This window comes from Plecotus auritus, assembly GCF_963455305.1.
Source record: "Plecotus auritus genome assembly, chromosome: 1".
Lineage (NCBI taxonomy): Eukaryota > Metazoa > Chordata > Mammalia > Chiroptera > Vespertilionidae > Plecotus > Plecotus auritus.
Genome location: NC_137770.1, coordinates 150529336 through 150551721, shown reverse-complemented (window position 1 = coordinate 150551721; position 22386 = coordinate 150529336). Strand labels below are relative to the sequence as shown.

At 40.6% G+C, this 22386-nt stretch overlaps 2 protein-coding genes across 3 annotated transcripts in view; both read left to right on the top strand.

Annotated features, from left to right (window-relative positions):
- The first annotated feature begins 28 nt into the window (after positions 1 to 28).
- The window catches only part of HSPA14 (heat shock protein family A (Hsp70) member 14), a 48301-nt gene continuing 25943 nt past the window's right edge, over positions 29 to 22386 (top strand). For both annotated transcript variants that reach the window (XR_013960193.1, XM_080661565.1), the window contains exons 1-9: positions 29 to 198; positions 1058 to 1138; positions 1214 to 1296; positions 9921 to 9969; positions 10103 to 10208; positions 11012 to 11102; positions 13444 to 13548; positions 14792 to 14953; positions 17833 to 17988. Coding sequence is in view for 1 of the 2 variants with exons in the window: in XM_080661565.1 (XP_080517691.1) it covers positions 142 to 198; positions 1058 to 1138; positions 1214 to 1296; positions 9921 to 9969; positions 10103 to 10208; positions 11012 to 11102; positions 13444 to 13548; positions 14792 to 14953; positions 17833 to 17988 (890 nt within the window). In the remaining variant the exon portion in view is untranslated. The remainder of the gene's footprint in view (positions 199 to 1057; positions 1139 to 1213; positions 1297 to 9920; positions 9970 to 10102; positions 10209 to 11011; positions 11103 to 13443; positions 13549 to 14791; positions 14954 to 17832; positions 17989 to 22386) is intronic.
- Positions 56 to 7373, top strand: MSANTD7 (Myb/SANT DNA binding domain containing 7). The gene is made up of 5 exons (XM_080661590.1): positions 56 to 198; positions 1058 to 1138; positions 1214 to 1296; positions 3252 to 3980; positions 4493 to 7373. Exons 4-5 carry the CDS (start codon positions 3419 to 3421, stop codon positions 5005 to 5007), a joined length of 1077 nt encoding a protein of 358 aa, XP_080517716.1. The 5' UTR covers positions 56 to 198; positions 1058 to 1138; positions 1214 to 1296; positions 3252 to 3418; the 3' UTR covers positions 5008 to 7373.

Genomic DNA, 22386 nt, shown 5'->3' with positions numbered 1-22386 from the left:
CGCGGGAGGCCGCGGCGTTCGGACTGACGCAGTAGGCGGGCGGGAACGTGAAGTCTCCGCGGTGCCTGATGGGGCTGTTGGGAGCCGGAGACCTGTAGTCGGCGGGGGACCGCTTACTGCTGCCGCCTTCTCTGCCGCCTCATGGCGGCCATCGGAGTTCACCTGGGCTGCACATCAGCCTGCGTGGCCGTCTATAAGGTGAGGGAGTGGGGGGCTGGGCTACGGCCCAGTGTCAGCCACCCCGTTGTTTGAGTGCGTGTCCAGGTCTTTGGTCACCTACGGCGTATTGCCGGCCTAGGAACGTCACATGTTGAGGCTTTACTGCAGGGAAGTTTCGAAGCAAAGGGCCGGCCTCATCGCCTGCGGCTCCGGAAAGCCAGCCGCGGCCTGGAGGGAGGGTCGTGACGACGCCGGCGAGGACGTCAGGGCCGCAGGAGGCCTGGAGGGTCTGTGGGATGTAGTGGCCCCAGGAGGCCTGGAGGTTTCTGGACCTTTGCCGGGAAAGGGCGGGGAGGCCGTGATCTGGGGCTGGAGCTGTCGTTGATCCTGCGCGGCGTGTGAAGCGAGTTGATGGTGCGTGGTCTACTGACTTGCCTTTCTGGAAATGAAGAGAGCGTGACAAGCAGTGGAGGCCTTCCTCGTCAGTGGGGAGGCGGAAGGAACAATAATACTGAACTCCCTTGACGCTAGTTTCACGTTTAAATGTCAGAGTGCCACTTCATCATATGTAGAAAAGGGAAGAAAGGTATTTGTAGGGGAAGGAAGAGAAGTAGAAAGGGTGGTGAAACAAGACTTGTTATTGTATATAGAAAGGTTGTTATGTTTGTTTCCATTATTGACTGCAGAGAAGACTGGAAAAAATGAGGCAGTTCTTTATGGAATGTTGAGCTTTCATAAAATCTAGGAAATGAATAGTTGCAATTGAATCTACAAGTTTAAAATATTGATAGATCAATATTTCTTTCCACATATATGGCAAAGTAACACTGGCCCACATATGTCTCAATATGTTCTATGAGTCTATTTAATTCAAAGTAACTAATATATTTTTCTCCAGGATGGCCGGGCTGATGTGGTTGCAAATGATGCAGGTGACAGAGTTACTCCAGCTGTTGTTGCCTACTCAGAAAATGAAGAGGTACTATTCCCCCTCACATTTTTGCTTTGAAATAAGTAAAAATTACATGCATTGTAATATATTGCTCTTTTCCAGGTTGTTGGATTGGCAGCAAAACAAAGTAGAATAAGAAATATTTCAAATACAGTAATGAAAGTAAAGCAGATCCTTGGCAGAAGGTATGGAATAAAATACCACTTTAACATATAGGTAATAAAAATGTGTTTACAGTCTAAACATAATGTGGAATGAAACTAGAAACACCATTTGTTTTTTCTGGGTTTGTTTTTTTCCAGTTTTTTCTGACTGAGTTATTTCAGAGAGTACTTCAGTAGCCAGTTTCTTTCGATGACTAGTGTCGAATCTTCTCAAAGATGGGTTTCACTCAGACGTTTGTTTCTTGCTGACAGGTCTGTTTGTATTGATAAATACCAACATTCCTTTCATTTTGATAGTTTGTGTCATTCAGAGGTGGTAATTTGGACTTTTTACACTGAGGGAACTTGAAAGATTTTTGGGGAATTTGATTACTTCTTTGCATTGTAGTTGATTTTTGCAAAATCTATTACATTTGGTTATAATTTATGTAGATACTATCAGTTTTCTTTGGGTCCTTTTATGACACTTTCTGGGAACTAACTTTTCCAGTGGCTTATAAATTTAATCATTAGAGAAACAGTTTAATTAGCATCTTATGCAAGAATCAGGTTAATCATCTGTTACAGCTTTAATTAAAAGATTAAAGAGTCTTGCTTCCCCAGACTCATGTCTCCTCAAATTATAGATTATCATAATACTTAGGGGATTTCATTTTCACTGTAGTAGTAATACTTGAAATAGTGTTTTTAAGTTTTCAGAGTGCTTTCACATCTATTATTTTATTTAATCCTCTCAAATCCCTATGAGATTATCGGGGCAGGTTTTATCTCTTCCCATTTATAGATGAGAAAAATCAAGGCACATAGAAGTTATGGTATTCCTAAATTAGTAAGGGAGGTGAACTAGATAGGACTACAATTCAGGACTTCTAACTTGGACCCAGGTTTTCTTTCTGTGTTGTTCTATTGAGAATTTAAATAGAAATTTTCTTACGTTGATTTATTTTTTTATACACACAGATATTTTTTATTATCCTTTACCTGTAGTTAAACTGAACTTGACTTTTCCGCCCTCTTTAGGATAGCTATGCACAAAGTCAGAAACTACAGCATTTTATAGAGAATTGAAATTTTTGTGGTGATGATGATGATAAATTAGGTGGTTTCAAAGATGTTCAAATTATAAGTTCTGAAAAAAAGCAAGGAGTTATAGATGGATGTTGAAGCTAGATTCACTGTAAGCAGCCAACAATATGTTATTTTAATTGAACTTTAGTATTTGAGTACTTGTACATAGTGTTGTAAGAAATAATTCAAATAGATGCTATATTTTACTGGATTTACCACTTTCTCCCAATAATAACATGTTGCAAAATTATAGTATAGTCTCACAACCTGATACTGACATTGATATAATCAAGATTTAGAACATGTCCACAGATCTATCCCCTAGTGGTCCTATTTGTTTTATGCTGCTGTTTGGGGGCAGCAGTTGGAGTAAAGATGTGGTTGTCTTTTGCTATATTATGCAAAAAGCTTTGTATTAACAAGAATAACTTAAGCTTACTTTTCTGGCCCTGAAAGTTATCCTTTAACGAAGGAGTGCAATGGTGACAGTCAGATGCGCAATGCATAGCCACAGCATGCTGCTTGCAGCAAGGTTAGTGAAGGATGAGCACCCTTCAGACAAACTGCTGCACCATGGTCCTGCTAGCTGCCTCATGCTCCAGGTATTTCCCACTTCATCTGTCTACTTAGAAGACAATGGTGGTTTTTACAGACAAACAGGTATCCCAGGTTTCAGCCTTGGAAGCATTCTGGCCTCCATGGAGGAGCCAGTCCCCTTGTTATCAAGTCAGTAAGGCCCTTTTTAGCCCCTGGGGCAGTGTCTATCCTGGATGAACTCCCAAAGTTGGGCTCTCTCAGTCTTGGCATCCTACCTGTTTGTGACCTACTTACAGGTAGCACTGCTTAACTTGCTGCCACAATTATCCTTACATCCTTCCTGTAACTCTCATTCCCCTGTGGCCTTCCAGCCAGAAATTTGGTCCTTGGATCTGACTTCTCAGCAATTAGCCCTGAGAGGGAAGAATCCGTTGGCTCCTGGAAATAAACGGAAAGCACCCAGAGTTTCCCCACACCTTCAGATTTGGACCTTGCTGTCCAGGAGCTTTCGTCAGCTAGCCTTCCTTCCCAGTCCACTATGGCCAGTTCCAATAGCAGTGCGGGCATCCGGTGGTCCAGACAGGAGACGCGAACTCTTCTCTCCATACTAGGCGAGGCAGAATACATTCAACGCCTCCAGACTGTGCATCATAATGCAGATGTCTATCAGGCTGTGTCTAAGCGAATGCAGCAGGAAGGCTTCCGCCGCACCGATCGTCAGTGCCGCTCCAAGTTTAAAGTTCTGAAGGCATTATATTTAAAGGCATATGTTGCCCATGCCACAAGTATGGGTGACCCACCACACTGTCCATTTTATGAGACCTTGGACCAGCTTCTCCGAAATCAGGTAGTGACTGACCCAGACAACTTAATGGAGGATGCTGCTTGGGCCAAGCACTATACTCAGAACTTAATGGCCGCTGGCAACCCAGGGGAAGAGGGAACCGACATTCTGAAACCAAAAAGGACTCAGGCAGCAGATTATCAGCCTATCTCGAAAACAGTTAAGGAATCAGATGAGGATTGTCAACTGAGAATCACTGACCAGATGCAAGAAACCAGTGACCTTGAAGACTCCTGGGATGAATCCTCAGGTGCAGGTAATTTCCAAACACATAAAGGATTGGGTCCCAGAGTCACTTGGTTCTAAACAACAGTATATGATTGGATGGTGTGTTTTTTTTTAACATAACCCCTGTTTTTGCCCCTGCCCTTTTTTTTAAAACCTAATTATAAGATAAGGGGCTCCAGGTATTTAAAAGCTATGATCCTAGGTATGTAAGGTATAGAACTCTTTAAATGTAGAAGTACTCTTTAGAACCAAACTATTTTGGCAATATTTATAATGGGTACTTAGGCATTTGTGGATATAGAATGGGTTGGATAGCTAAGTGGAAAGGGGCTTAGGAAGGCAAGGGGAAGGTTTTGGAAATAAGGTTACAATAGGCTAAAATGTCCAGACCAAAGAAATGAATTCTTCCCAGTCCCTTGTAGAGAGAGGACTTTCCAGGATTCACCACAGTTTTGTAATTGTCTCCTAGCTCTGCTGCTGGCTCCATGCCTTCCCTTAGCAGGAATGTCCTCTCTGCAACATTGTTGCTTTGTTTTTCAGGGTGCTCTCAAGGGACCCCCAGCTACAGCAGTTCCCACCACCTTTTCAGAGGTGCAGTTGCTCCCTCTCAGAGCAGCCCCATGACCAGACTGGGTGTGTCCGGTGAGCCCAGTCCCTGCACCAGCACGGGCCGAAACACTCCTGGGGTGGCCTTCACACAGCAGCCTCCAATCTCCGGAGTTCCTTTTTCTGGTGGGGATAGGCCTTTGACCAGTGAGCCCCCTCCAAGGTGGGCAAGACGAAGAAGGCGGTCAGTGGCCAGGACTATTGCAGCTGAATTGGCAGAAAACAGGAGATTGGCACGAGAACTTTCAAAACGTGAGGAAGAAAAATTGGACAGGCTGATTGCTATTGGTGAGGAGGCCAGTGCTCAGCAAGACACTGCCAATGAGCTCCGCAGGGATGCCGTGATTGCAGTGAGACGCTTGGCAACAGCAGTGGAAGAGGCAACCGGTGCTTTTCAGCTAGGGCTTGAAAAATTGCTTCAGAGGTTAATTTCTAACACCAAAAGTTAGGAACTAATGATAAAAGGGTGTATATCCTAAACTGGTAGAAGCCCAGATCCAATACTTGCCTTTTGGTGACCTGGATCTTTTTCCATGTCCTCAGAGAAAAGAGTGGATGAGCCGTAAATATGCAGAAGAGTAGAAATACACCTGCTAGTTGTTTTTCCCAAACTTCACTAATTGAAAGACTTCAGATATTTGAGAGGTGGCCGAATGGAAAATGGATGGAGCCAACTCAAGAGCTAGTTAGCCCTGGCTTTGTCACTAATGTGAGGCAATTTAGTTTACCTCTCTGCACCAGTTTCCTCATCAGTAAAATGGGAGCTAGGTAACAATTCCTAACCTGCCTACCTCACAGGGATGTTGTGAGGATCAAATAGCTAATAGATGTGAAAGGGTTTTAAAAGCACTATATACACATGTAAGTTATTAATGTATATGACCTTGGCCAAGGTAAGGCAAGGATGTGGCACATTAGTTGACAAGATATAGAATTTATGGTTGTATACCATGATGACATCATTGCTTGAATAGTTGTTTAACTTGATTGCTTTCTGAAGTTTAAAGTCTTCATTTTTTTTTAATGCCTCTGTAGCTCAAGACTACTCTAGACACAACATCTATTTGTACCTTTCTCTCATTTTCACTGCTGTGTCTGTGACATACCTACTAGTAAGCACTCAATAGTCAAATCATCTTTCCCTCCATTTTAATAGTTCTTAGTCTCTATAGGATATAATTCAGAACTGATAGGAAGCCACAATCATGTGTTATGGTTCATATTGATAATCTGATATAATGAGATACTGGCTGTTTATAAAATATTAAATGTAAGTAAATTCTTTGCATTCTATATTACTTGGGTTCTTTACATGCATAATTACATATCTTTAAGTTTGAATTGCTAATTGAATATCTTGGAAAGACTTGGGATAATATCAGTTTCCCAGGTGCTTTTTAGCTAATTTCATTCTTTTTTGTTAACGTTGTTTCTGTGTTGTGTGTTACAGAAGGCAAGCACTAGAAAACTTTTCTTCTAGGGAACTTTCCAAAATCACTTTTTCTCACATGGTGTAGACGAGAGATCACCTAGTTAGTGGCTAGTGGTAGAAAAGAACAGCTTTGGGAAGAGTTGAGCGTGATGTGAATAAAGACTGCTTGCAATAAATAACTCCTTTTAAGCATAGGTTCTCAACAAATACATTCCATTTTCCCCAAAAAACACAGGTGTTGAGCCATATTTCCAATTTAAAAGGTTTTTCTTCAATCAATAGGCTGAAAAAAAGTCTGAGCATGTTGGAAGAAGTTTTATATTTTGCAGGCTTGGGTGCTTAATGCAGGAAATACAGATAGGTGAAGAAATAGTCAAAAAACAGTGGGAATATACCTGGAACCATGAATAGATGGCAAGCAAGTGAGCTGCTCTGTTGAGTGGATAATGGATGGAGGTGGCAGCTGCTGTGGTAGCATACTTGGAATCAAGTTAGAAATCCTGGGTTCTAATCCTGTCACGGTTACATTGGCAAATCATTTCAATTGTTTTAGGTCAATAAATGGAGGGATATGTGTCAGTTATAACTAGATAACACTAATGTAGGTAGGTAGACATTTTGGAAAACCAGGGAAGTACTTGGTGAAGAATTAGGCCTGTACTATATTAATCTATTAATGGTGGCAAATTACATAGGCAGTGATTTATTTGAGATAAAGGAAGTGCTAAAGTATGGAAGTGGAGTTAAACTTTGAAGGTAGTATTGTGAAAAGCTAATGGGTAATGTAACTTTAATGTGGGAATAAAACTAAAGGAAAATAAAGAAGTGAACAGAACAGAAATAGGCAAAATATTATGAAGAGTAGGGAAGTTGTAATAAGGGGACGTTGTATGAAAGAAAACAAGCCCAGAAATCCTGCTTAAGTTCCAGGCCAAACCATTACTACCTATCCATCCTTTAGTGGGTCGTTTTACCATTCTATTGGTATATCTCAGGATCCTCACCTATTAAGAAACTGATAACTGTTCTACCTACCTCACGGGATTGTTGTGAGTCAAAGAAACAGATAAATGTAAAAATGCTTTCATACATGGAAAGCACTATACTGTGACAGTAGTGGGAAAGAAGACCCTGTAGCACATTAGTGCTGGTGTGTTCCCTGTCTAAGGGCCTGCTGACCATATAAGAGACATGTAAGGAAGGAGGAGGAAGATAAAACAGCATTGCTGATAAAGGTGGTAATACTTTGGTAGGGTTAACGTTCTGCCTCCTTAAGACCATGATGTAAATAAGGTGCTGTGTATACTAACCTCCCACCATCCTTTGTTTTTCTGTTACATAATTAATCCTGGTGTGGACAAATAAAGTTTTTATTTGTATGTAGTTGTGGGTCAGTTCGCTACTTTCTGGTGCTATCTGTGATCATTTGTCGTCACCTGCATTTTCTGCTTTCTGCTTTTCTGCTAGTTAATCTCCAGGTTCTTGCCTATACATGGTCTCCAAGAGCTATGTGTGCTTTCTGTCTTCACATAAGCCAGGGCCTTTTTGCATAGCAGTTGAGAAATAATTTTCCTTTCGAAGAGTTTTATAAATTCCATAAATATTTTTTCCCAGCAAATATCTTCTCTGAGTGGTAGGTAGCCTACACAATAGGATAAATTATCCTGGTTGACTTAAATTCTAGTCTAAAAACAACTGGTAAATGTGCACAATTTACAATATTGGTGCAAAAAAATTACAAAGGGCACACTTCATCTGATTCTTACTCTTAAAATTATTTGTCCAGGATATAGTCTATTGGGTTTTTGAAAAGGGAAGAAGGGGAGGGTTCAGTAGAAAGAATACTAAACTTTGCATTAAAGATCTGGATTCTGGCCAGTTCTGCCATTAACCATGTGACTTTGGGCAAACTATTTTACCTCTTTCCTCACTACCAATTTTTAGGTGATAGAGAAGGAAGTGTGGGGAATCTGCAAGTATTCAGACAGACTTCTGAGTCAAATTAGGCAATTTTAAACAACCCTTTTGTCTTTGAATTATACAGGTTAGGGTCATTAGATGTTTAGTAACCCTTTAGCACAAGCATGTCAAACTCTAACACAGGCCAAATATACAAGGTTTAAGTTTAGGCTGCAAAAAAACAAAAGCCTCAATTTTCATAGAAACAGGTTTATTTTGATAGATACATACTGAATACAAAGGGCTGAATATAAATGAGTAAACATAAAATAATAGAACATTTTAATAAAAATTAATATTTTTTCTTGAACATTAGCTTACCAGACACTGAATAACTGCACAAATTAATAAGCGTAACTCCAATAAACCTATTTTTCTTGTTCTCCAAAAGAGAAATATTTCCTGTTGCACACACCAAACAAGTCAGTACAAGATTAATGACATGGCAATTGGCTGCTAAAATATTCGTTGCTAGTATAACATGCTTGCTTTAGCAGTTAGCCTCTGTTAATTTCCACCTCTTCTTATTAAACATTTAAGACTGGTTTCTGAACAGAATAGCCACAGCCCCTTGGAAGAAGGATTTAGGGCAAGCATGTCAAACTCGCGGCCCTTTTGTGGCCCAGCCGATATAATGGTATGTAAGAAACGTTTTAATAAAAATTTTGTGACTTAATTTTTACAATATCCTGTTATATATAATTATTAATAACGAACTACAACATTCACTAATGACTGATTACTATAATCATGTTGCATTCATTTCCCTTACATGCAGGCGCACCATTTCTCTCCACTAATAGCAGCGAATATTTTAGCAGCCGATTGTCACGTCATTGGTCTTGGACTGACTTGTTTAGTGTGCGCAACAGGAAATATTTCTCTTTCGGAGAACAAGAAAAATAGGTTTATTTGCGTTGTGCTTATTAATTTGTGCAGTTATTCAGTGTCTGGTAAGTTAATGTTCGAGAAAAATTAAAGTGTTCTATTTTATGTTAACGATTATTCATTTATTTCAGCCTTTTGTATTCAGCATGTCTATCTAAATAAACTTACGTTTCTATGAAAATTGAGGCTTTTGTTTTTTTGGGGCCCACATAAACTTAAACCTTGTTTATTTGGCCTGTGTTAACCTTTGAGTTTGACATGCTTGGTTTAAGGGAAGGATTTACTTCATCTTAGATGAAATTAAACCAAAGATTAGTTACTCCTATTCCTGCTCAAGGGGCAGAAGTACTTAATCATGCACCATCTTACTGCCAGGCAGTCGGGGAAAGTGAACAACCATACCCGGATAGAAAAAACCTGGGATCAAATACTGACTCTGCCCCTTATTAACTTTTTAAGTCATTGACCCTCTATGAACCTGTTACCTCTAAAATAATGCTGGCCAAATTAATCCCATTAAGGTATTGTGAAGATCATGTGAAGTAATATATGTGAAAACATAGTCTGCATAAATTGGTATTACTATTTTGAGCAACAAAACATTCATTAATTTTATTTTATTGCCATGCACATTTATTTAGTACCCACTTTATATAGGGCATTATAGATCTGTCCACCTGTAGTACTGTGTACCTTTCCATATATAACGTTTGTACTGTTGCTCACTCTTGATTTTGGGTGTTGATTCATGTTTAGACCAAGCAGCAGAGATGGCATGCTGGTTTGCCCTTAGTTTGCAGTCTTACCTCTTTTGTCCTTTTTATCTCAGTGGTTGGGTCTTCAGGATTATAGATGTGGAAGTGTGTAACAAAATCATTGACATTATGAAAAATCACCCCCAAATGTTTTATAGTATCTATTAATAGCAGAAATGAAGTGTTTTTTTTTTTTTAATTTTAAGCAACTTAATTTTGTTTATATTTTTATATTTGTTCAGTGGTAATAAAAAATGTAGTGTTCTTGAAACCTTACATATGAACAATACAGATTTTAATATTTAATTATCTTTATCTTTATGAACAGCTCTGATGACCCACAGGCTCAGAAATACATCACAGAAAGTAAATGTTTAGTGAGTATGGTCCTCTTATTACTTCCCTATTACACAAAGTAATTGCTAAGGTGCTGACCTATAATATTGGTTTGAAACTTGATATTATTTTAAAATTATTCCTTATTTAACACACTTATAATTTTCTTTCTAGGTCATTGAAAAAAATGGGAAATTACGATATAAAATAGATACTGGAGAAGAAACAAAATTTGTTAACCCAGGAGATGTTGCCAGACTGATATTTAGTAAAATGAAAGGTATTGAGCCAAAGCAAAAAATTTTTTAAGAGTTGACCTTAAAAAGTAGACATATTTTTTGCCCTAGGGAGAAGCAGCTGATTGAGCAGATTAGCAGTAAGGAGACCTACACTCTAGTATCTGACTGGGCCACTAATTGGCTATGTGACTATGGTTAATGACTTACCTTCCCTGACTTTGGTCTCCCTAGAAGTAATATAAATGGATTGGGCTGAATTAGCATTTTCAAAACTTCGTAAGATGAAGTGGCCAAATGTGATGAAGAGTGAATATTATATCTCCTTTAAGATTGACAGTACACTCTCAACAATAGTTAAGCAGATTAAGTAGGTCTGGTTTCATCGCTTCTGAAGGCTAGAGCTGAGTGGTATTCTTAAAACAATTTAGGAAATTTTCGAGTAGATTATGCATAAGGCTCACATCAGCTCTGGGATTATACTATGAATTTGTGGGATATAAGGCATCCCTTTAATGTGTTGAACTAACATTATACTGTTTGTCTTTACATTGACACATTAGAAGCGCATTCTCAATAAAAACCAGTATAATTTGGGAGATGGTTGAAACTGAAGCCTAAGAGCCAGGCACTTTGGAAAGTACCTAGTTCTATGTCCACAAATTACCAAAACGTCATGCATGATTTAAGAGAGCAAAAAAAGAAAATCAGTTGGGTAGGACAGCAAGTGAACTGGAAAATCTTCATAGTGAGAAGATCTTTGCTGCAAATTGATAAACCTCAGAAAGTATCACTTGACATATTTCTGTGTCATCAGAATTTATTTTTATATTTTTTTAATATATAGAAACAGCACATTCTGTCTTGGGCTCAGATGCAAATGATGTAGTTATTACTGTTCCATTTGATTTTGGAGAAAAGCAAAAAAATTCTCTTGGGTAAGTATAATATGGATTTATTTTATTTGCTTAAAGGAAATACAAATTTTACAATATCACCATATAGTAAAAAAGTAAAATTGCATTTGGAAACCCCTTGGGCAATAAAATTTTACTTGTAAATACATGTGTATATGTAAATAGTATGGTAAAAAGTATGTTACTGATCATTAATATGTCCTATCTTTTATGACATGGCAAGAGAATATAAAATTAGATATACCTTCTTATCTATTTTGATTAAAAATGTTTTTAATTACCAGGTTAAGTTGATGTTTATGAATTACTTTGCCCTACTTGTATGTAATTAGGGTTTATGTTAAAATTATATAAAAATAGGCAATTTTATATGTTTGCAGGTATTCTTTGACCTTAGATCTTAACATCTAACCAAAAAGTTGCATGTAATTTTTACAGATTATGCAGATGTAATTGGTGAGAATGCATGCCTTTACTTTTGGGATAGAGCTCCACATGAGGCTTTGGCAAGCATCTAGGTTGCTTCTGGGGCAGAGAATTGCTTCATTTACTTGAACTGGTGGGATATTAAAAACTGACACTAAAAGAAATTGGAAAATTGCAAAATGTGTTATAAATTTGTCTAAAGTTTATAAGCATAGGTATTTTTGAGAGCTTTCTTTTTCTTGTTCAATATAAACACATGGTATTTTCTTTTATTAAGAAAATAGACTCTGAACATTATTATTAATTTTTATAAAACAATACCTAACTATTTAACAAAAGTGAGTTAAAAGTTTAAAAACAAATATAGCATGTTACTTAGTTGTGAGTAAACATTAGCTTTTTTAATATTGAGTAGACTCAGTTTTGAAAAAATAATTCAAGACCTGACAATAAAACTAACATGAAGCACAAGAAATTATTTTGATAAAATAAAATGTTTGCTTTTTAGGCAGATTACTTAAAAGGTAAAGAAAAACCTTTCTCAAACTTTTGTCAGAAGCAGGTCAATAGTAGAAGAAAACTCCTTTTAGCAGATCAAAATAAATTAAATTTTAGTTTTACTTTTACATAAGTATACTATTTATATTAGCGCTTTAAAATCCTATATAATAAAAGGCTAATATGCAAATCGACTGAACAGCAGAATGATCAGTCGCTATGACGTACACTGACCACCAGGGGACAGATGCTCAACGCAGGAGCTGCCCCCTGTTAGTCAGTGGGAGCGCCGCTCAGCCAAAAGCCAGGCTTACAGCTGGCAAGTGCAGCAGTAGTGGCGGGAATCTCTCCTGCCTCTGCGGCAGCACTAAGGATGTCCCACTGATGGCTTAGGCCCACTCCCCATGGGCCCAAGCCGTCAGTCGGACAACCCCCGAAGGCTCCCAGACTGCAAGAGGGCGCAGGCCGGGCTGAGGGACCCCACACCCCACACCCCACCCCCAGTGCACAAATTTCATGCACAGGGCATCTAGTACTATATAATACATTTGTTTCATTTTAGATAGCTTCTCTGTACAAGGTCAGTTCTCTCTTTTTTTTTCAGCTTTTAATTTGTTCTTTATTTCTCATTCTTAAATAACCAGCTGTACTTTAGGACAAAATTACTTTTTTGTTTTTAATCTTTATTGTTGAAAGTATTACACATGTCCTCTTTTTTTCCCCCATTGACCCCTTCTAGTCCGCCCCTGCCCTCTGCCCCAGGTCTTCACCACAGTATTGTCTGTGTCCATGAGTTATGCATACTACCATTTGACCCAGTGATCCCACTTCTAGGAATACATCCTAAGAAACCCGAAACACCAATCAGAAGGAATATATGCATCCCTATGTTCATAGCAGCGTAATTTACAATAGCTAAGATCTGGAAACATCCCAAGTGCCCATCGGTAGATGATTGGATAAAAAAGCTGTGGTACATTAACACCATGTAATATTATGCAGCAGTAAAAAAAGAAGGGTCTCTTACCCTTTGAGACAGCGTGGCGGGACTTGGAGAGTATTATGCTAAGTGAAATAAGACAGAGAAAGACAAGTATCACATGATCTCACTCATATATGTAATCTAATGAACAAAATAAACTGATGAACAAAATAGATCCAGAGGTATAGAAGCATAGAACAGACTGTTGAATCTCAGAGGGAAGGCAGAGGTGAGTAGGAAGAGATCATCTAGTGAACATTATTAAATGAAAATGATCTCTTAAGAGTTACATTCATCTCTTGTGTCCTATTATCTTGCTTCTAAAGATCATTACCATCCATGTTCTACTTATGAAATCTTATTTGCTATTGCATAAAATCTTACAACAGAGCATTTCTAAAATGTAGACTGGAACATGTTGTGATGTTAAATTTATTGAAAGCAAATTGTCCACAGGGAAGCAGCCAGAGCTGCTGGCTTTAATGTTTTGCGGTTAATCCATGAACCATCTGCAGCTCTTCTGGCTTATGGAATTGGACAAGACTCCCCCGCTGGAAAAAGGTAAAAACCATATTTTCAGCTTTAAATTTTTCAGTGCAAAAAACATTTAAGATTATAGCAATTACATCAGTAGAGATTATTATAAAATACAGCGCTTCCAAGCCTTTGTGAATGAAAAGACATCAAAACTCTCAACTGGAGTTTTTCAAATAGATGAGAAAGGTGTCCTAGGAAAGCAGAGAAGGGTCATAACAGGATGGAAGATTGAGCTTATCTGTCCATCTCTTATCACCCACATTTTGTCCCTATAATTGAGATAGATTTGAAATTTGTAAGCTTGACCACATTCCAAATCAAGCTAGGACACTTAATTTTACTACCAATTTCAGTTACTAAACTTGTTTATAACTAGTGAGTAGTTTTATACACAATTGTCTTGACAGAAGATGGTGAGAAATCCAACGTGAGAATTTAAGAATTATTTTGATTATGAAACAGTAAAACATAACTACTAATTTAGTTGTCTTAATAGGCCTGACATATCATGCTGCTTCAAGTAAATTAATTCAGATGTGTTAATTTCCCCTAATTGTTTCATCGTATATCTCAGTTTGAAATGAATATATATATATAAATTAGTAGGAAATTATTTTTAGGTAAACTAGATAAATGTAAAATATCAGAAATTATAAATTTTTATACATAGGAAATTAGCTCCTAGTTTTGGGTATGTTTCATTTTTATAGACATGTTATTGCAGCAGTAACTTGGATAATATTAACAAAAAATTTCTATTTTTAATTCTCTTACAATTCACTATAATCACAAATCTTTATTTGAAAAGTTGGTGTTTTGAACTCTAGTTACTCAGAAGAATACAATTTTACCAGCACAACTAAATGAAAAATAATTTTGACTTAAAATTAAAAGATCTGATTTTTAAGCTAAATTCACCAGTAAGTGATGACTATGGACAATTTTTTTTAATGGAATTTATTGGGTGACACTGGTTAACAAAATTTATAGGTTTTAGGTGTACAATTCTACAACAATGTATTGTGTGTTCACCACCCCAAGTCAAGTTTCTGTCTATCATCATTTATCCTCCCTATACTGTCTTCTACCTCTCTCCACACCCCTCACCACACAACCATGGACAAGTTAGTTACTCATGTGAGATTTTCACTTTCCTTATTTGTGATCTAAATGGATTAAACTAAGTGGCTCCTTAGTGTAAGAAGACCAACCTTGCTTTAAAATGTTGTGTTCTCTCGTAACTTACTCATGTTATCTCTTTTTTAAGCAATATTTTGGTGTTCAAACTTGGAGGAACATCCTTATCTATCAGTGTCATGGAAGTTAACAGTGGAATATATCGTGTTATTTCAACAAACACTGATGATAACATTGGAGGTACACAATTTACAGAAACCTTAGCACAGCATCTAGCTTCTGAGTTTCAGAGGTGAGTAATAATGAATTTGATTATACATACTAGTGGCGCAGTGCATGAAATTCGTGCACATTAAAAGGGGATTAATTAGAGGAAATAATTTAATATTGCTATTTGCCCTTTCTCTATAATAGAAGTGTCAGAAATGAAAGAAAATTAGTAAAACGTATATGAAAACCTTCCTCCTGTCAGAGTCTGGGGCGCACCAGAGTCCCACCCACTCACATGCGCCTCAAAATCGCGTGAGACCCAGACCCGGCCGGCCCCTGCCCCCATTGGGCTAGATCAGGGGTGGGCAAACTTTTTGACTCGAGGGCCACAATGGGTTCTTAAACTGGACCGGAGGGCCAGAACAAAAGCATGGATGGAGTGTTTGTGTGAACTAATATAAATTCAAAGTAAAGTAGCGGAGGGGAGAGCAAGAGAACCCTCCGCTCTTTCGGCTCCGCGGGCCGGATAGAACAGCCGAACGGGCCGGATCCGGCCCACGGGCCGTAGTTTGCCCACGGCTGGGCTAGATCCAGACCTGGCCAGTCCCACCCTTGTCAAGCCCCGCTGGGCAGGGGACGTAGCCTCAGGTCCCCTGGCCTGGCGCCAGGATGGGGGGCTTGGCATAAGATCCCCTGTCAAGCCCCACTGGGTGGGGGGCATGGCCTGAGGTCCCCATCAAGCCTCGCCAGGCGGGGGGGCACAGCCTCAGGTCCCCTGTCAAGCCCCACCGGCAGAGGGGGTGCACCTCAGGTCCCCTGTCAAGCCCCGCTGGTTGGGGAGGACAGCCTGAGTTCCCCTGTTAAGCCCTGCCAGGCAGGGGGGCACAGCCTCAGGTCCCCTGGCCCGGTGCTGGGGCGGGGGGCGTGGCCTGTAGTCCCCTGTCAAGCCCCACCTGGTGGGGGGCGTGGCCTGAGGTCCCCCGGCCTGGTGCCAAGGCAGGAGGCACAGCCTGAGGTCCCCTGTCAAGCCCAGCCAGGCAGGGGGGCGCAGCCTCAGGTCCCCTGGCCTGGTTCTGGGGGCGCGGCCTGAGGTCCCCCGTCAAGCCCCGCTGGGCAGGGGGTGCAGTCTGAGGTCCCCCGCCCTGGCTCTGGGGTGGGGAGAGCAGCCTGAGGTCCCCTAGCCCAGCACCAGGTCCCCCGTCAAGCTCCGCCAGGCGGGGGGGGGCATGGCCTCAGGTCCCCAGGGCTGGGGGTGGCCTGAGGTCCCCTGTCAAGCCCTGCCTTGTGGGGGATGCGGCCTGCGGCCTGAGGTCCTGCTCAAAACCTACGGGGGCGGGGGAGGGCGTAGCCTCAGGTTCCTGCTGATTGCTCGTTAAGGCTCCTTATGGGAACTTGACTTCAGCTGTGGGTGTAGCCATCTTTGTGATGGAGTGATAGTCAATTAGCATATTCCCTCTTTATTAGATAGGATTGTTGTTAATCCTCACCTGAGGATATTTTTCCCATTGATTTTTAGAGAGAGTGGAAGGAGGAGAGAGAAATATCAATGTGAGAGAAACATGTTGATTGGCTGCCTCCCACACACGCCCCTACTGGGGCCAGGGAACCTGCAATTGAGGCACATGCCCCTGACCAGCAATCAAATGCGTGATCCTTCAGTATGCTGGCAGATGCTCCAATCATTGAGCCAAACCAGCCAGGGCTGATGATATATTTTGATTGAAGTTTTCCTTTAGTTTTTTTGCCCTAATTTATTTGAAATTGCTCTGCTTCGAAGGAGGGTGTGTTTTTTTCCAATGTACTGGATATTTTTGTGGAGTTAATATCTATCCACACAAATGTAGGGAAGCATAGGCCAAGCTGTCCAGTGCAGTGTGCTTGGTTGGATTTTTTACTTAGTTTAAGGGATTACTAGGCGTGGAACTGTGTGGACTTGGATCTCAAGTTCAGTTTCTTAATTCTTCATGTGCTGCTCTATGTCTTGGTGAAGGAGGGGGAGGTACCAGCTCTGAGGCCTCACTACCTTCTGAACAGTTTTTAAGTTTAGAGCTGATGAAGATTACATTGTTATAGTCACATTCCAGGGAATTAATGGAATGTTTATTTAACTACTAATTTACCACTACAAAGAAGATTTTAGTTTTATTACTGGATGCAGTTATTCCATTCAAAATTCTAATCTTGTTTGGCATATCAAGAGCCACATATAGTATAAAGGTTATATTTTGGACATTACTGTGCTAAAAAAAATGTAGCTGAAACAGTGTTTTCATCTGTTTAGCTAAACTGGGTAAAAGAAAGTCTTGAAAAAGTGGTAATTTCTCATTTGCTAAATAAAGACCTATACCGTTTTTTGTTATAACGTATTCCAATTCAAAGTAGAGCATTGTTAATTTTACTCCCAATTCTAATTAATGTACATGTTTAAAAGCAAGGCCTTTGCTCACTGCCTATCAAGCAATGTTAATAATTAATTAATTCATCTTGGAGATAGAGGAACTGTAAGTATACATGTTTTGTATGTGTCAAATTTCTTTAAAGAACCACTTTTAGTTTAGTTTTTTAAAGCTGGACAGAAAATTTTACACCATTGAACAATGCCTCAGTTGTAAAGAGTAATATATGAGATTTGACCTTGTTACATAATCTCCTTCAACCTCCATTTGTCTCATCTGCAAAAAATAAAAAATAATAGGTACTCTGCTTTCTTTAAAGTATACTCTATTATTAAAGGTACAGAATGCAGGAGTTCAGAGTATTAAGTATATTGGTTATTGATTTTTCTTTAAGAGATTCTTCTTTTAATTGCAGAGAATTTTCTTCGGAAATTTGGTGGGTTGGAAGCCAGATGCTAAAATCTGGTATTAATACTGCTTTATGAGTTGCTTATTATCTTTATAGGGACTATCCAGATTTTAGTTATAATAAATTCTAACTTCAGAAACTATATTTTTAACTTAGATCCTTCAAACATGACGTCAGAGGAAATGCCCGAGCCATGATGAAATTGATGAACAGTGCTGACATTGCAAAACATTCTCTGTCAACGTTGGGAAGTGCCAATTGTTTCCTTGACTCGTTATATGAAGGTCAAGATTTTGACTGCAATGTGTCCAGGTAAAACTGAAGTTCAAAAACCTTCATTAAAATGTCAAGTGCTTTCATGTTTAGGTGTAATTTTCTCACTTTGGGGTTTTTTGTTAGCTCATTTGAAATTTATTCACCATCTATAAAAGGAGAGCTTTCTTGTCTTTACTTCTGAGATCCAGTTTTTTGTCTGAATAAGTAACTGTTCTCAAAATAATTACGTCAGATGTGATCGTTTGTTATTTGCAAATAGCAGTATCTGAAAAAATCATCCCAGATCCTTTAAAGAATGGTGAGAGGAAACTTAAGTTTGAGATTTTCAGATTTCTCTTATTAACTGGCAGCCCCACCTATATGGCTCCTACTTTATTGCTTAAATTTGATGTGGGTTTGCACATGACTTAATCATTAACACTGTGTGGTAGCCTGTATTCTAAGTATCAACTCATCAAATCCTCACAACAACCCAAAGATAATGTCCTTATTTTACATATGAGGAAGCTGAAACACAGGTTTAATTATTTGTCCAAGGTTACACAGCTAGTGATGGGCCTGGGACTCAAACCTAGCCAGTTTGACCCCCAAGTTCATACCCTGTAATTATTACACTACTAGGGGCCCAGGGCATGAATTGGAGCACCTTGAAAGGAACTGTGGGCTGTGAGGCTGCCGTGCGCATAGGGGTGGGTCTCGGCCCATCCTCCGTGCCCCACCAAGCCCCTCCTGCTGCAGCTTCTGGCGGGGGGTGGGGGTGGGGGGGGGTGGGGTCCCTTGTCTGCTGGCAGCCCCGCTCCCGCTGCCACCGCTTCCACATGCTGACAACGCTGGCCCCACTCACACCAGATGACGGCGCGGAGCAATTGGGGCTGGCACCAGCAGCGGGTGCAAGCAGTGGCTGCTGCTCCAGTCGCCCCTTAGGAGCAGGGGGAGGTGGAAAAGCCCTGAGGGGCGATTGGGGCCCGCAGCCGCCACTCACACCCACTGACAGTGCCGAGCAATTGGGACCAGCACCGGGTGCTGGCAGCAGGTGCAAGCGGTGGCTCCGGCACCAGCAGTGGGTGCCAGCAGCGGGTGCGAGAGGCAGCTGCCGGCCCCAATCACCCCTCAGGGGTAGGGGGAAGTGGAGAAGCCCTGAGGGGCAATCAGGGCCGGCAGCAGGTACGAGCTTTGGGCAGGACTGCGGCGCATGGATGCAAAGAATTTTCAGTAACCACCAGAAGCTCGCCTTAATGACAGCGACCGGCGCCCCACCTTGGTCTGGCGCCCCCCCTCACCTGCTCCACCATTCTGCCGTGGCTGACGTCCACCATGTTCCGCACTCTGCTGCCTGCTGCTGACACCCGCCATGTTCCGCTCGCACCCCCTGGTGGTCAATAGCGACCGGTGGTTTGGTTGATCTGCCGTTCGGTCTATTTTCATATTTTATTATATAGGATACTAAAGATTGATATTTATTTTGGTTTTGATTGCTCTGTCACCCATCATCATTTTAAATTTTAATAGTTGTTATGACTTTCACTAAGCATAGGTATAATGTGCATAAAATTATTTTTAATACCCTTGTCTTTTGCATAATCCAAATCATTGCTTATCAATGATTGCACTTTTACCCCGAAAGTCCAAAGAGAGGATGTTGCCTTATCATTTTATATTGCATATTACTAACAATAGTAATAGTTACCACTAGTTAAACCATTTAAATATCCCCAAAACCTAACAGGTGACTTGGAAACATAGTGAAAACTTCCAGAATTATAGATAGCACTGTATTATTTTTAGTATTGTACTGAGTATATTTGGTTAAATTCTCTCTCCGTCTGTCTGTTATAGTTTAGCTTCCTCACTCTTCCTGGACTTTTCTGAAGATTCTGGCTCTGCATGTCCAGTACAATAGCCACTAGCCACCTATGGCCATTTAGGTATAAGTTAATTAGAAACAAATAATAAAAAGTTCCATTTATCAGTAACACTAGCCACTATTCCAGTGCTCAATACAGTAAACCCTCGATTTTTCAGACCTTGATTTATAACAGACTTTGGATTTAATGAACAAAATTTCGGGTCCATTATGTCATATGTGAAAATTAATACCATGTTAATTTAAAAATTCTTTTAACCAAGATTTGCTTACAATTAAATTAACAGGTTATCCTTTTTTGTTACTAATTCAGTTATTTTTACCAAATTTTCGCAATTAGGCCATATGTTGGGGAAAAACACTAATAATTTCTCAGACATACATAAATATTACATATCCATATCTACAACTATTACATATTTAAATCCAGGAGTCACTGCTCATAAACAGGTTTCATCGAATGATTAGCACATGATCACAAGCAGCGCCCACTTGGTAATAGGTTCTGTTGTCACTGGTGTGACTTTCTGCAGCAATCTTAACGTGTTTGGACTGATGTTCAGACATTCGCTAAGCCATCCCCAGCTGTGTGCATTTGTTTACTCGTGACTGGTGAATGCATGCATTTACTAGATTCTGTTAAGTATAAATTTAAAACTACTGTAATACGTATAGAAAACTTTGTAAAATTAAAGTATTCATACATACTTAATTTTAATTACACAAACATCCTATCTAATAAAAGAGTAATATGCAAATTAACCATCACTCCGCTACATCCACAAGCCATGCCCACAAGCCATTCAGGAGCCAGTATGCAAATTAACCCAAACAAGATGGCTGCGGCCATGGAGAGAGCAGGAGGGAGGCTTATGTTTCCCCGGCGATGGAGGAAGCCAAGCTTTCTGCACACTCTGGCCAGCCCAGGCCTCCGCTTAAGGCTACAAAGTTTCAATTATAAAAGATAAATTAATCCCAACAGAAATGGCAGCAGCCACGGAGCTAGAGAGAGCAGGAGGCTAGGGTTGCCCGCGGCGATGAAGGAAGCCAAGTTTCCGGAGCCCTGGCCTGCTTTGGCCTCCGCTTAAGGCTACAAAGTTTCAATTAAAGAAGATAAATAAATCCCAACAGAAATGGCTGCCGCCACTGAGCGAGCAGACAGCTTGGCTCCGCTCCAGGCTACAAAGTTTCAATTGTAGAAGATAAATAAATCCCAGATACCATGGCCTCCGCGCGGGTCGCCGGGGGGTGTGGCCGGCTTGCAAACCACCACAGGCCCCTTGCCCAGGCCGCCCCATGCCCCAAGGGAACCCCTACCCTGATCCGGGACATCCTTCAGGGCAAACCATCTGGCACCCACCCATGCACCAGGCCTCTATCCTATCTAATAAAAGAGTAATATGCAGATTGACCATCACTCCAACACACAAGATGGCTGCCCCCATGTGGTCAAAGATCCTGCCCCCCTGTGGACACAAGATGGCCACCACAAGATGACCAGCAGGGGAGGGCAGTTGGGAGGGACCAGGCCTGCAATGGAGGGCAGTTGGGGGCATCAAGCCTGCAGGGGAGGGCAGTTAGGGGTGACCAGGCTGGCAGAGGAGGGAAGTTGGGGGCAAACAGGCTGGCAGGGGAGCAGTTAGACATCAATCAGGCTGGCAGGGGAGTGGTTAGGGGGTGATCAGACTGGCAGGCAGAAGCGGTTAGGGGTAATCAGGAAGGCAGGCAGGCGAGCAGTTGGGAGCCAGCAGTCCTGGATTGTGAGAGAGATGTCCGACTGCCCGTTTAGGCCCGATCCCAGTGGGATCGGGCCTAAACGGGCAGTCGGACATCCCTTGAGGGATCCCAGATTGGAAAGGGTGCAGGCTGGGCTGAGAGACACCCCCCCCCCACCGTGCGTGAATTTCGTGCACCAGGCCTCTAGTGTCTACATAAGTAAAAATAGGTAAACTAACTTAATATGTCAATTTTTTAACATACACATTCAGAAAACCTACTTTATTATATAACGGACTTTGGGCTTTAACAAATACTCCCTCACATGAATTAGTTTGTTATATTGAGTTCTTACTGTACTCTGATGTGGCTAGTGTTCACAGAAAATTCTATTAGATAGCACTGCTCTAGATCTTTTAAGTGAGTTTTGAAACTACAGCCCAAAAAATAGAAAGGTGGGCAGAGTGTCTATATTTTTTCTATTTCCAGAATTCCTAACTTAGTGCTAAGTTTGTCCAAGTACTCAGTATGTAAGTATATATTGACTTATTAATACCAGTTATTAAGAATGAAATTGAGCCAAAACCGGTTTGGCTCAGTGGATAGAGCGTCAGCCTGCGGACTGAAAGGTCCCAGGTTCGATTCCGGTCAAGGGCATGTAACTTGGTTGTGGGCACATCCCCAGTGGGAGGTGTGCAGGAGGCAGCTGGTCGATGTTTCTCTCTCATCGATGTTTCTGACTATCTATCACTCTTCCTTCCTCTCTGTAAAAAATCAATAAAATATATTTTTTAAAAAAAATGATTTAAAAAAAAAATGAAATTGAATTTTTAACTTTTTGTTAAGGAAATTTT

Bases quoted from the DNA above. Each gene is read 5' to 3' on its own strand.
- MSANTD7 (XM_080661590.1), top strand. From the start codon at position 3,419: ATGGCCAGTTCCAATAGCAGTGCGGGCATCCGGTGGTCCAGACAGGAG. The intron at 3,981-4,492 runs GTAATTTCCAAA...TTTGTTTTTCAG, and splicing joins GGATGAATCCTCAGGTGCAG to GGTGCTCTCAAGGGACCCCC.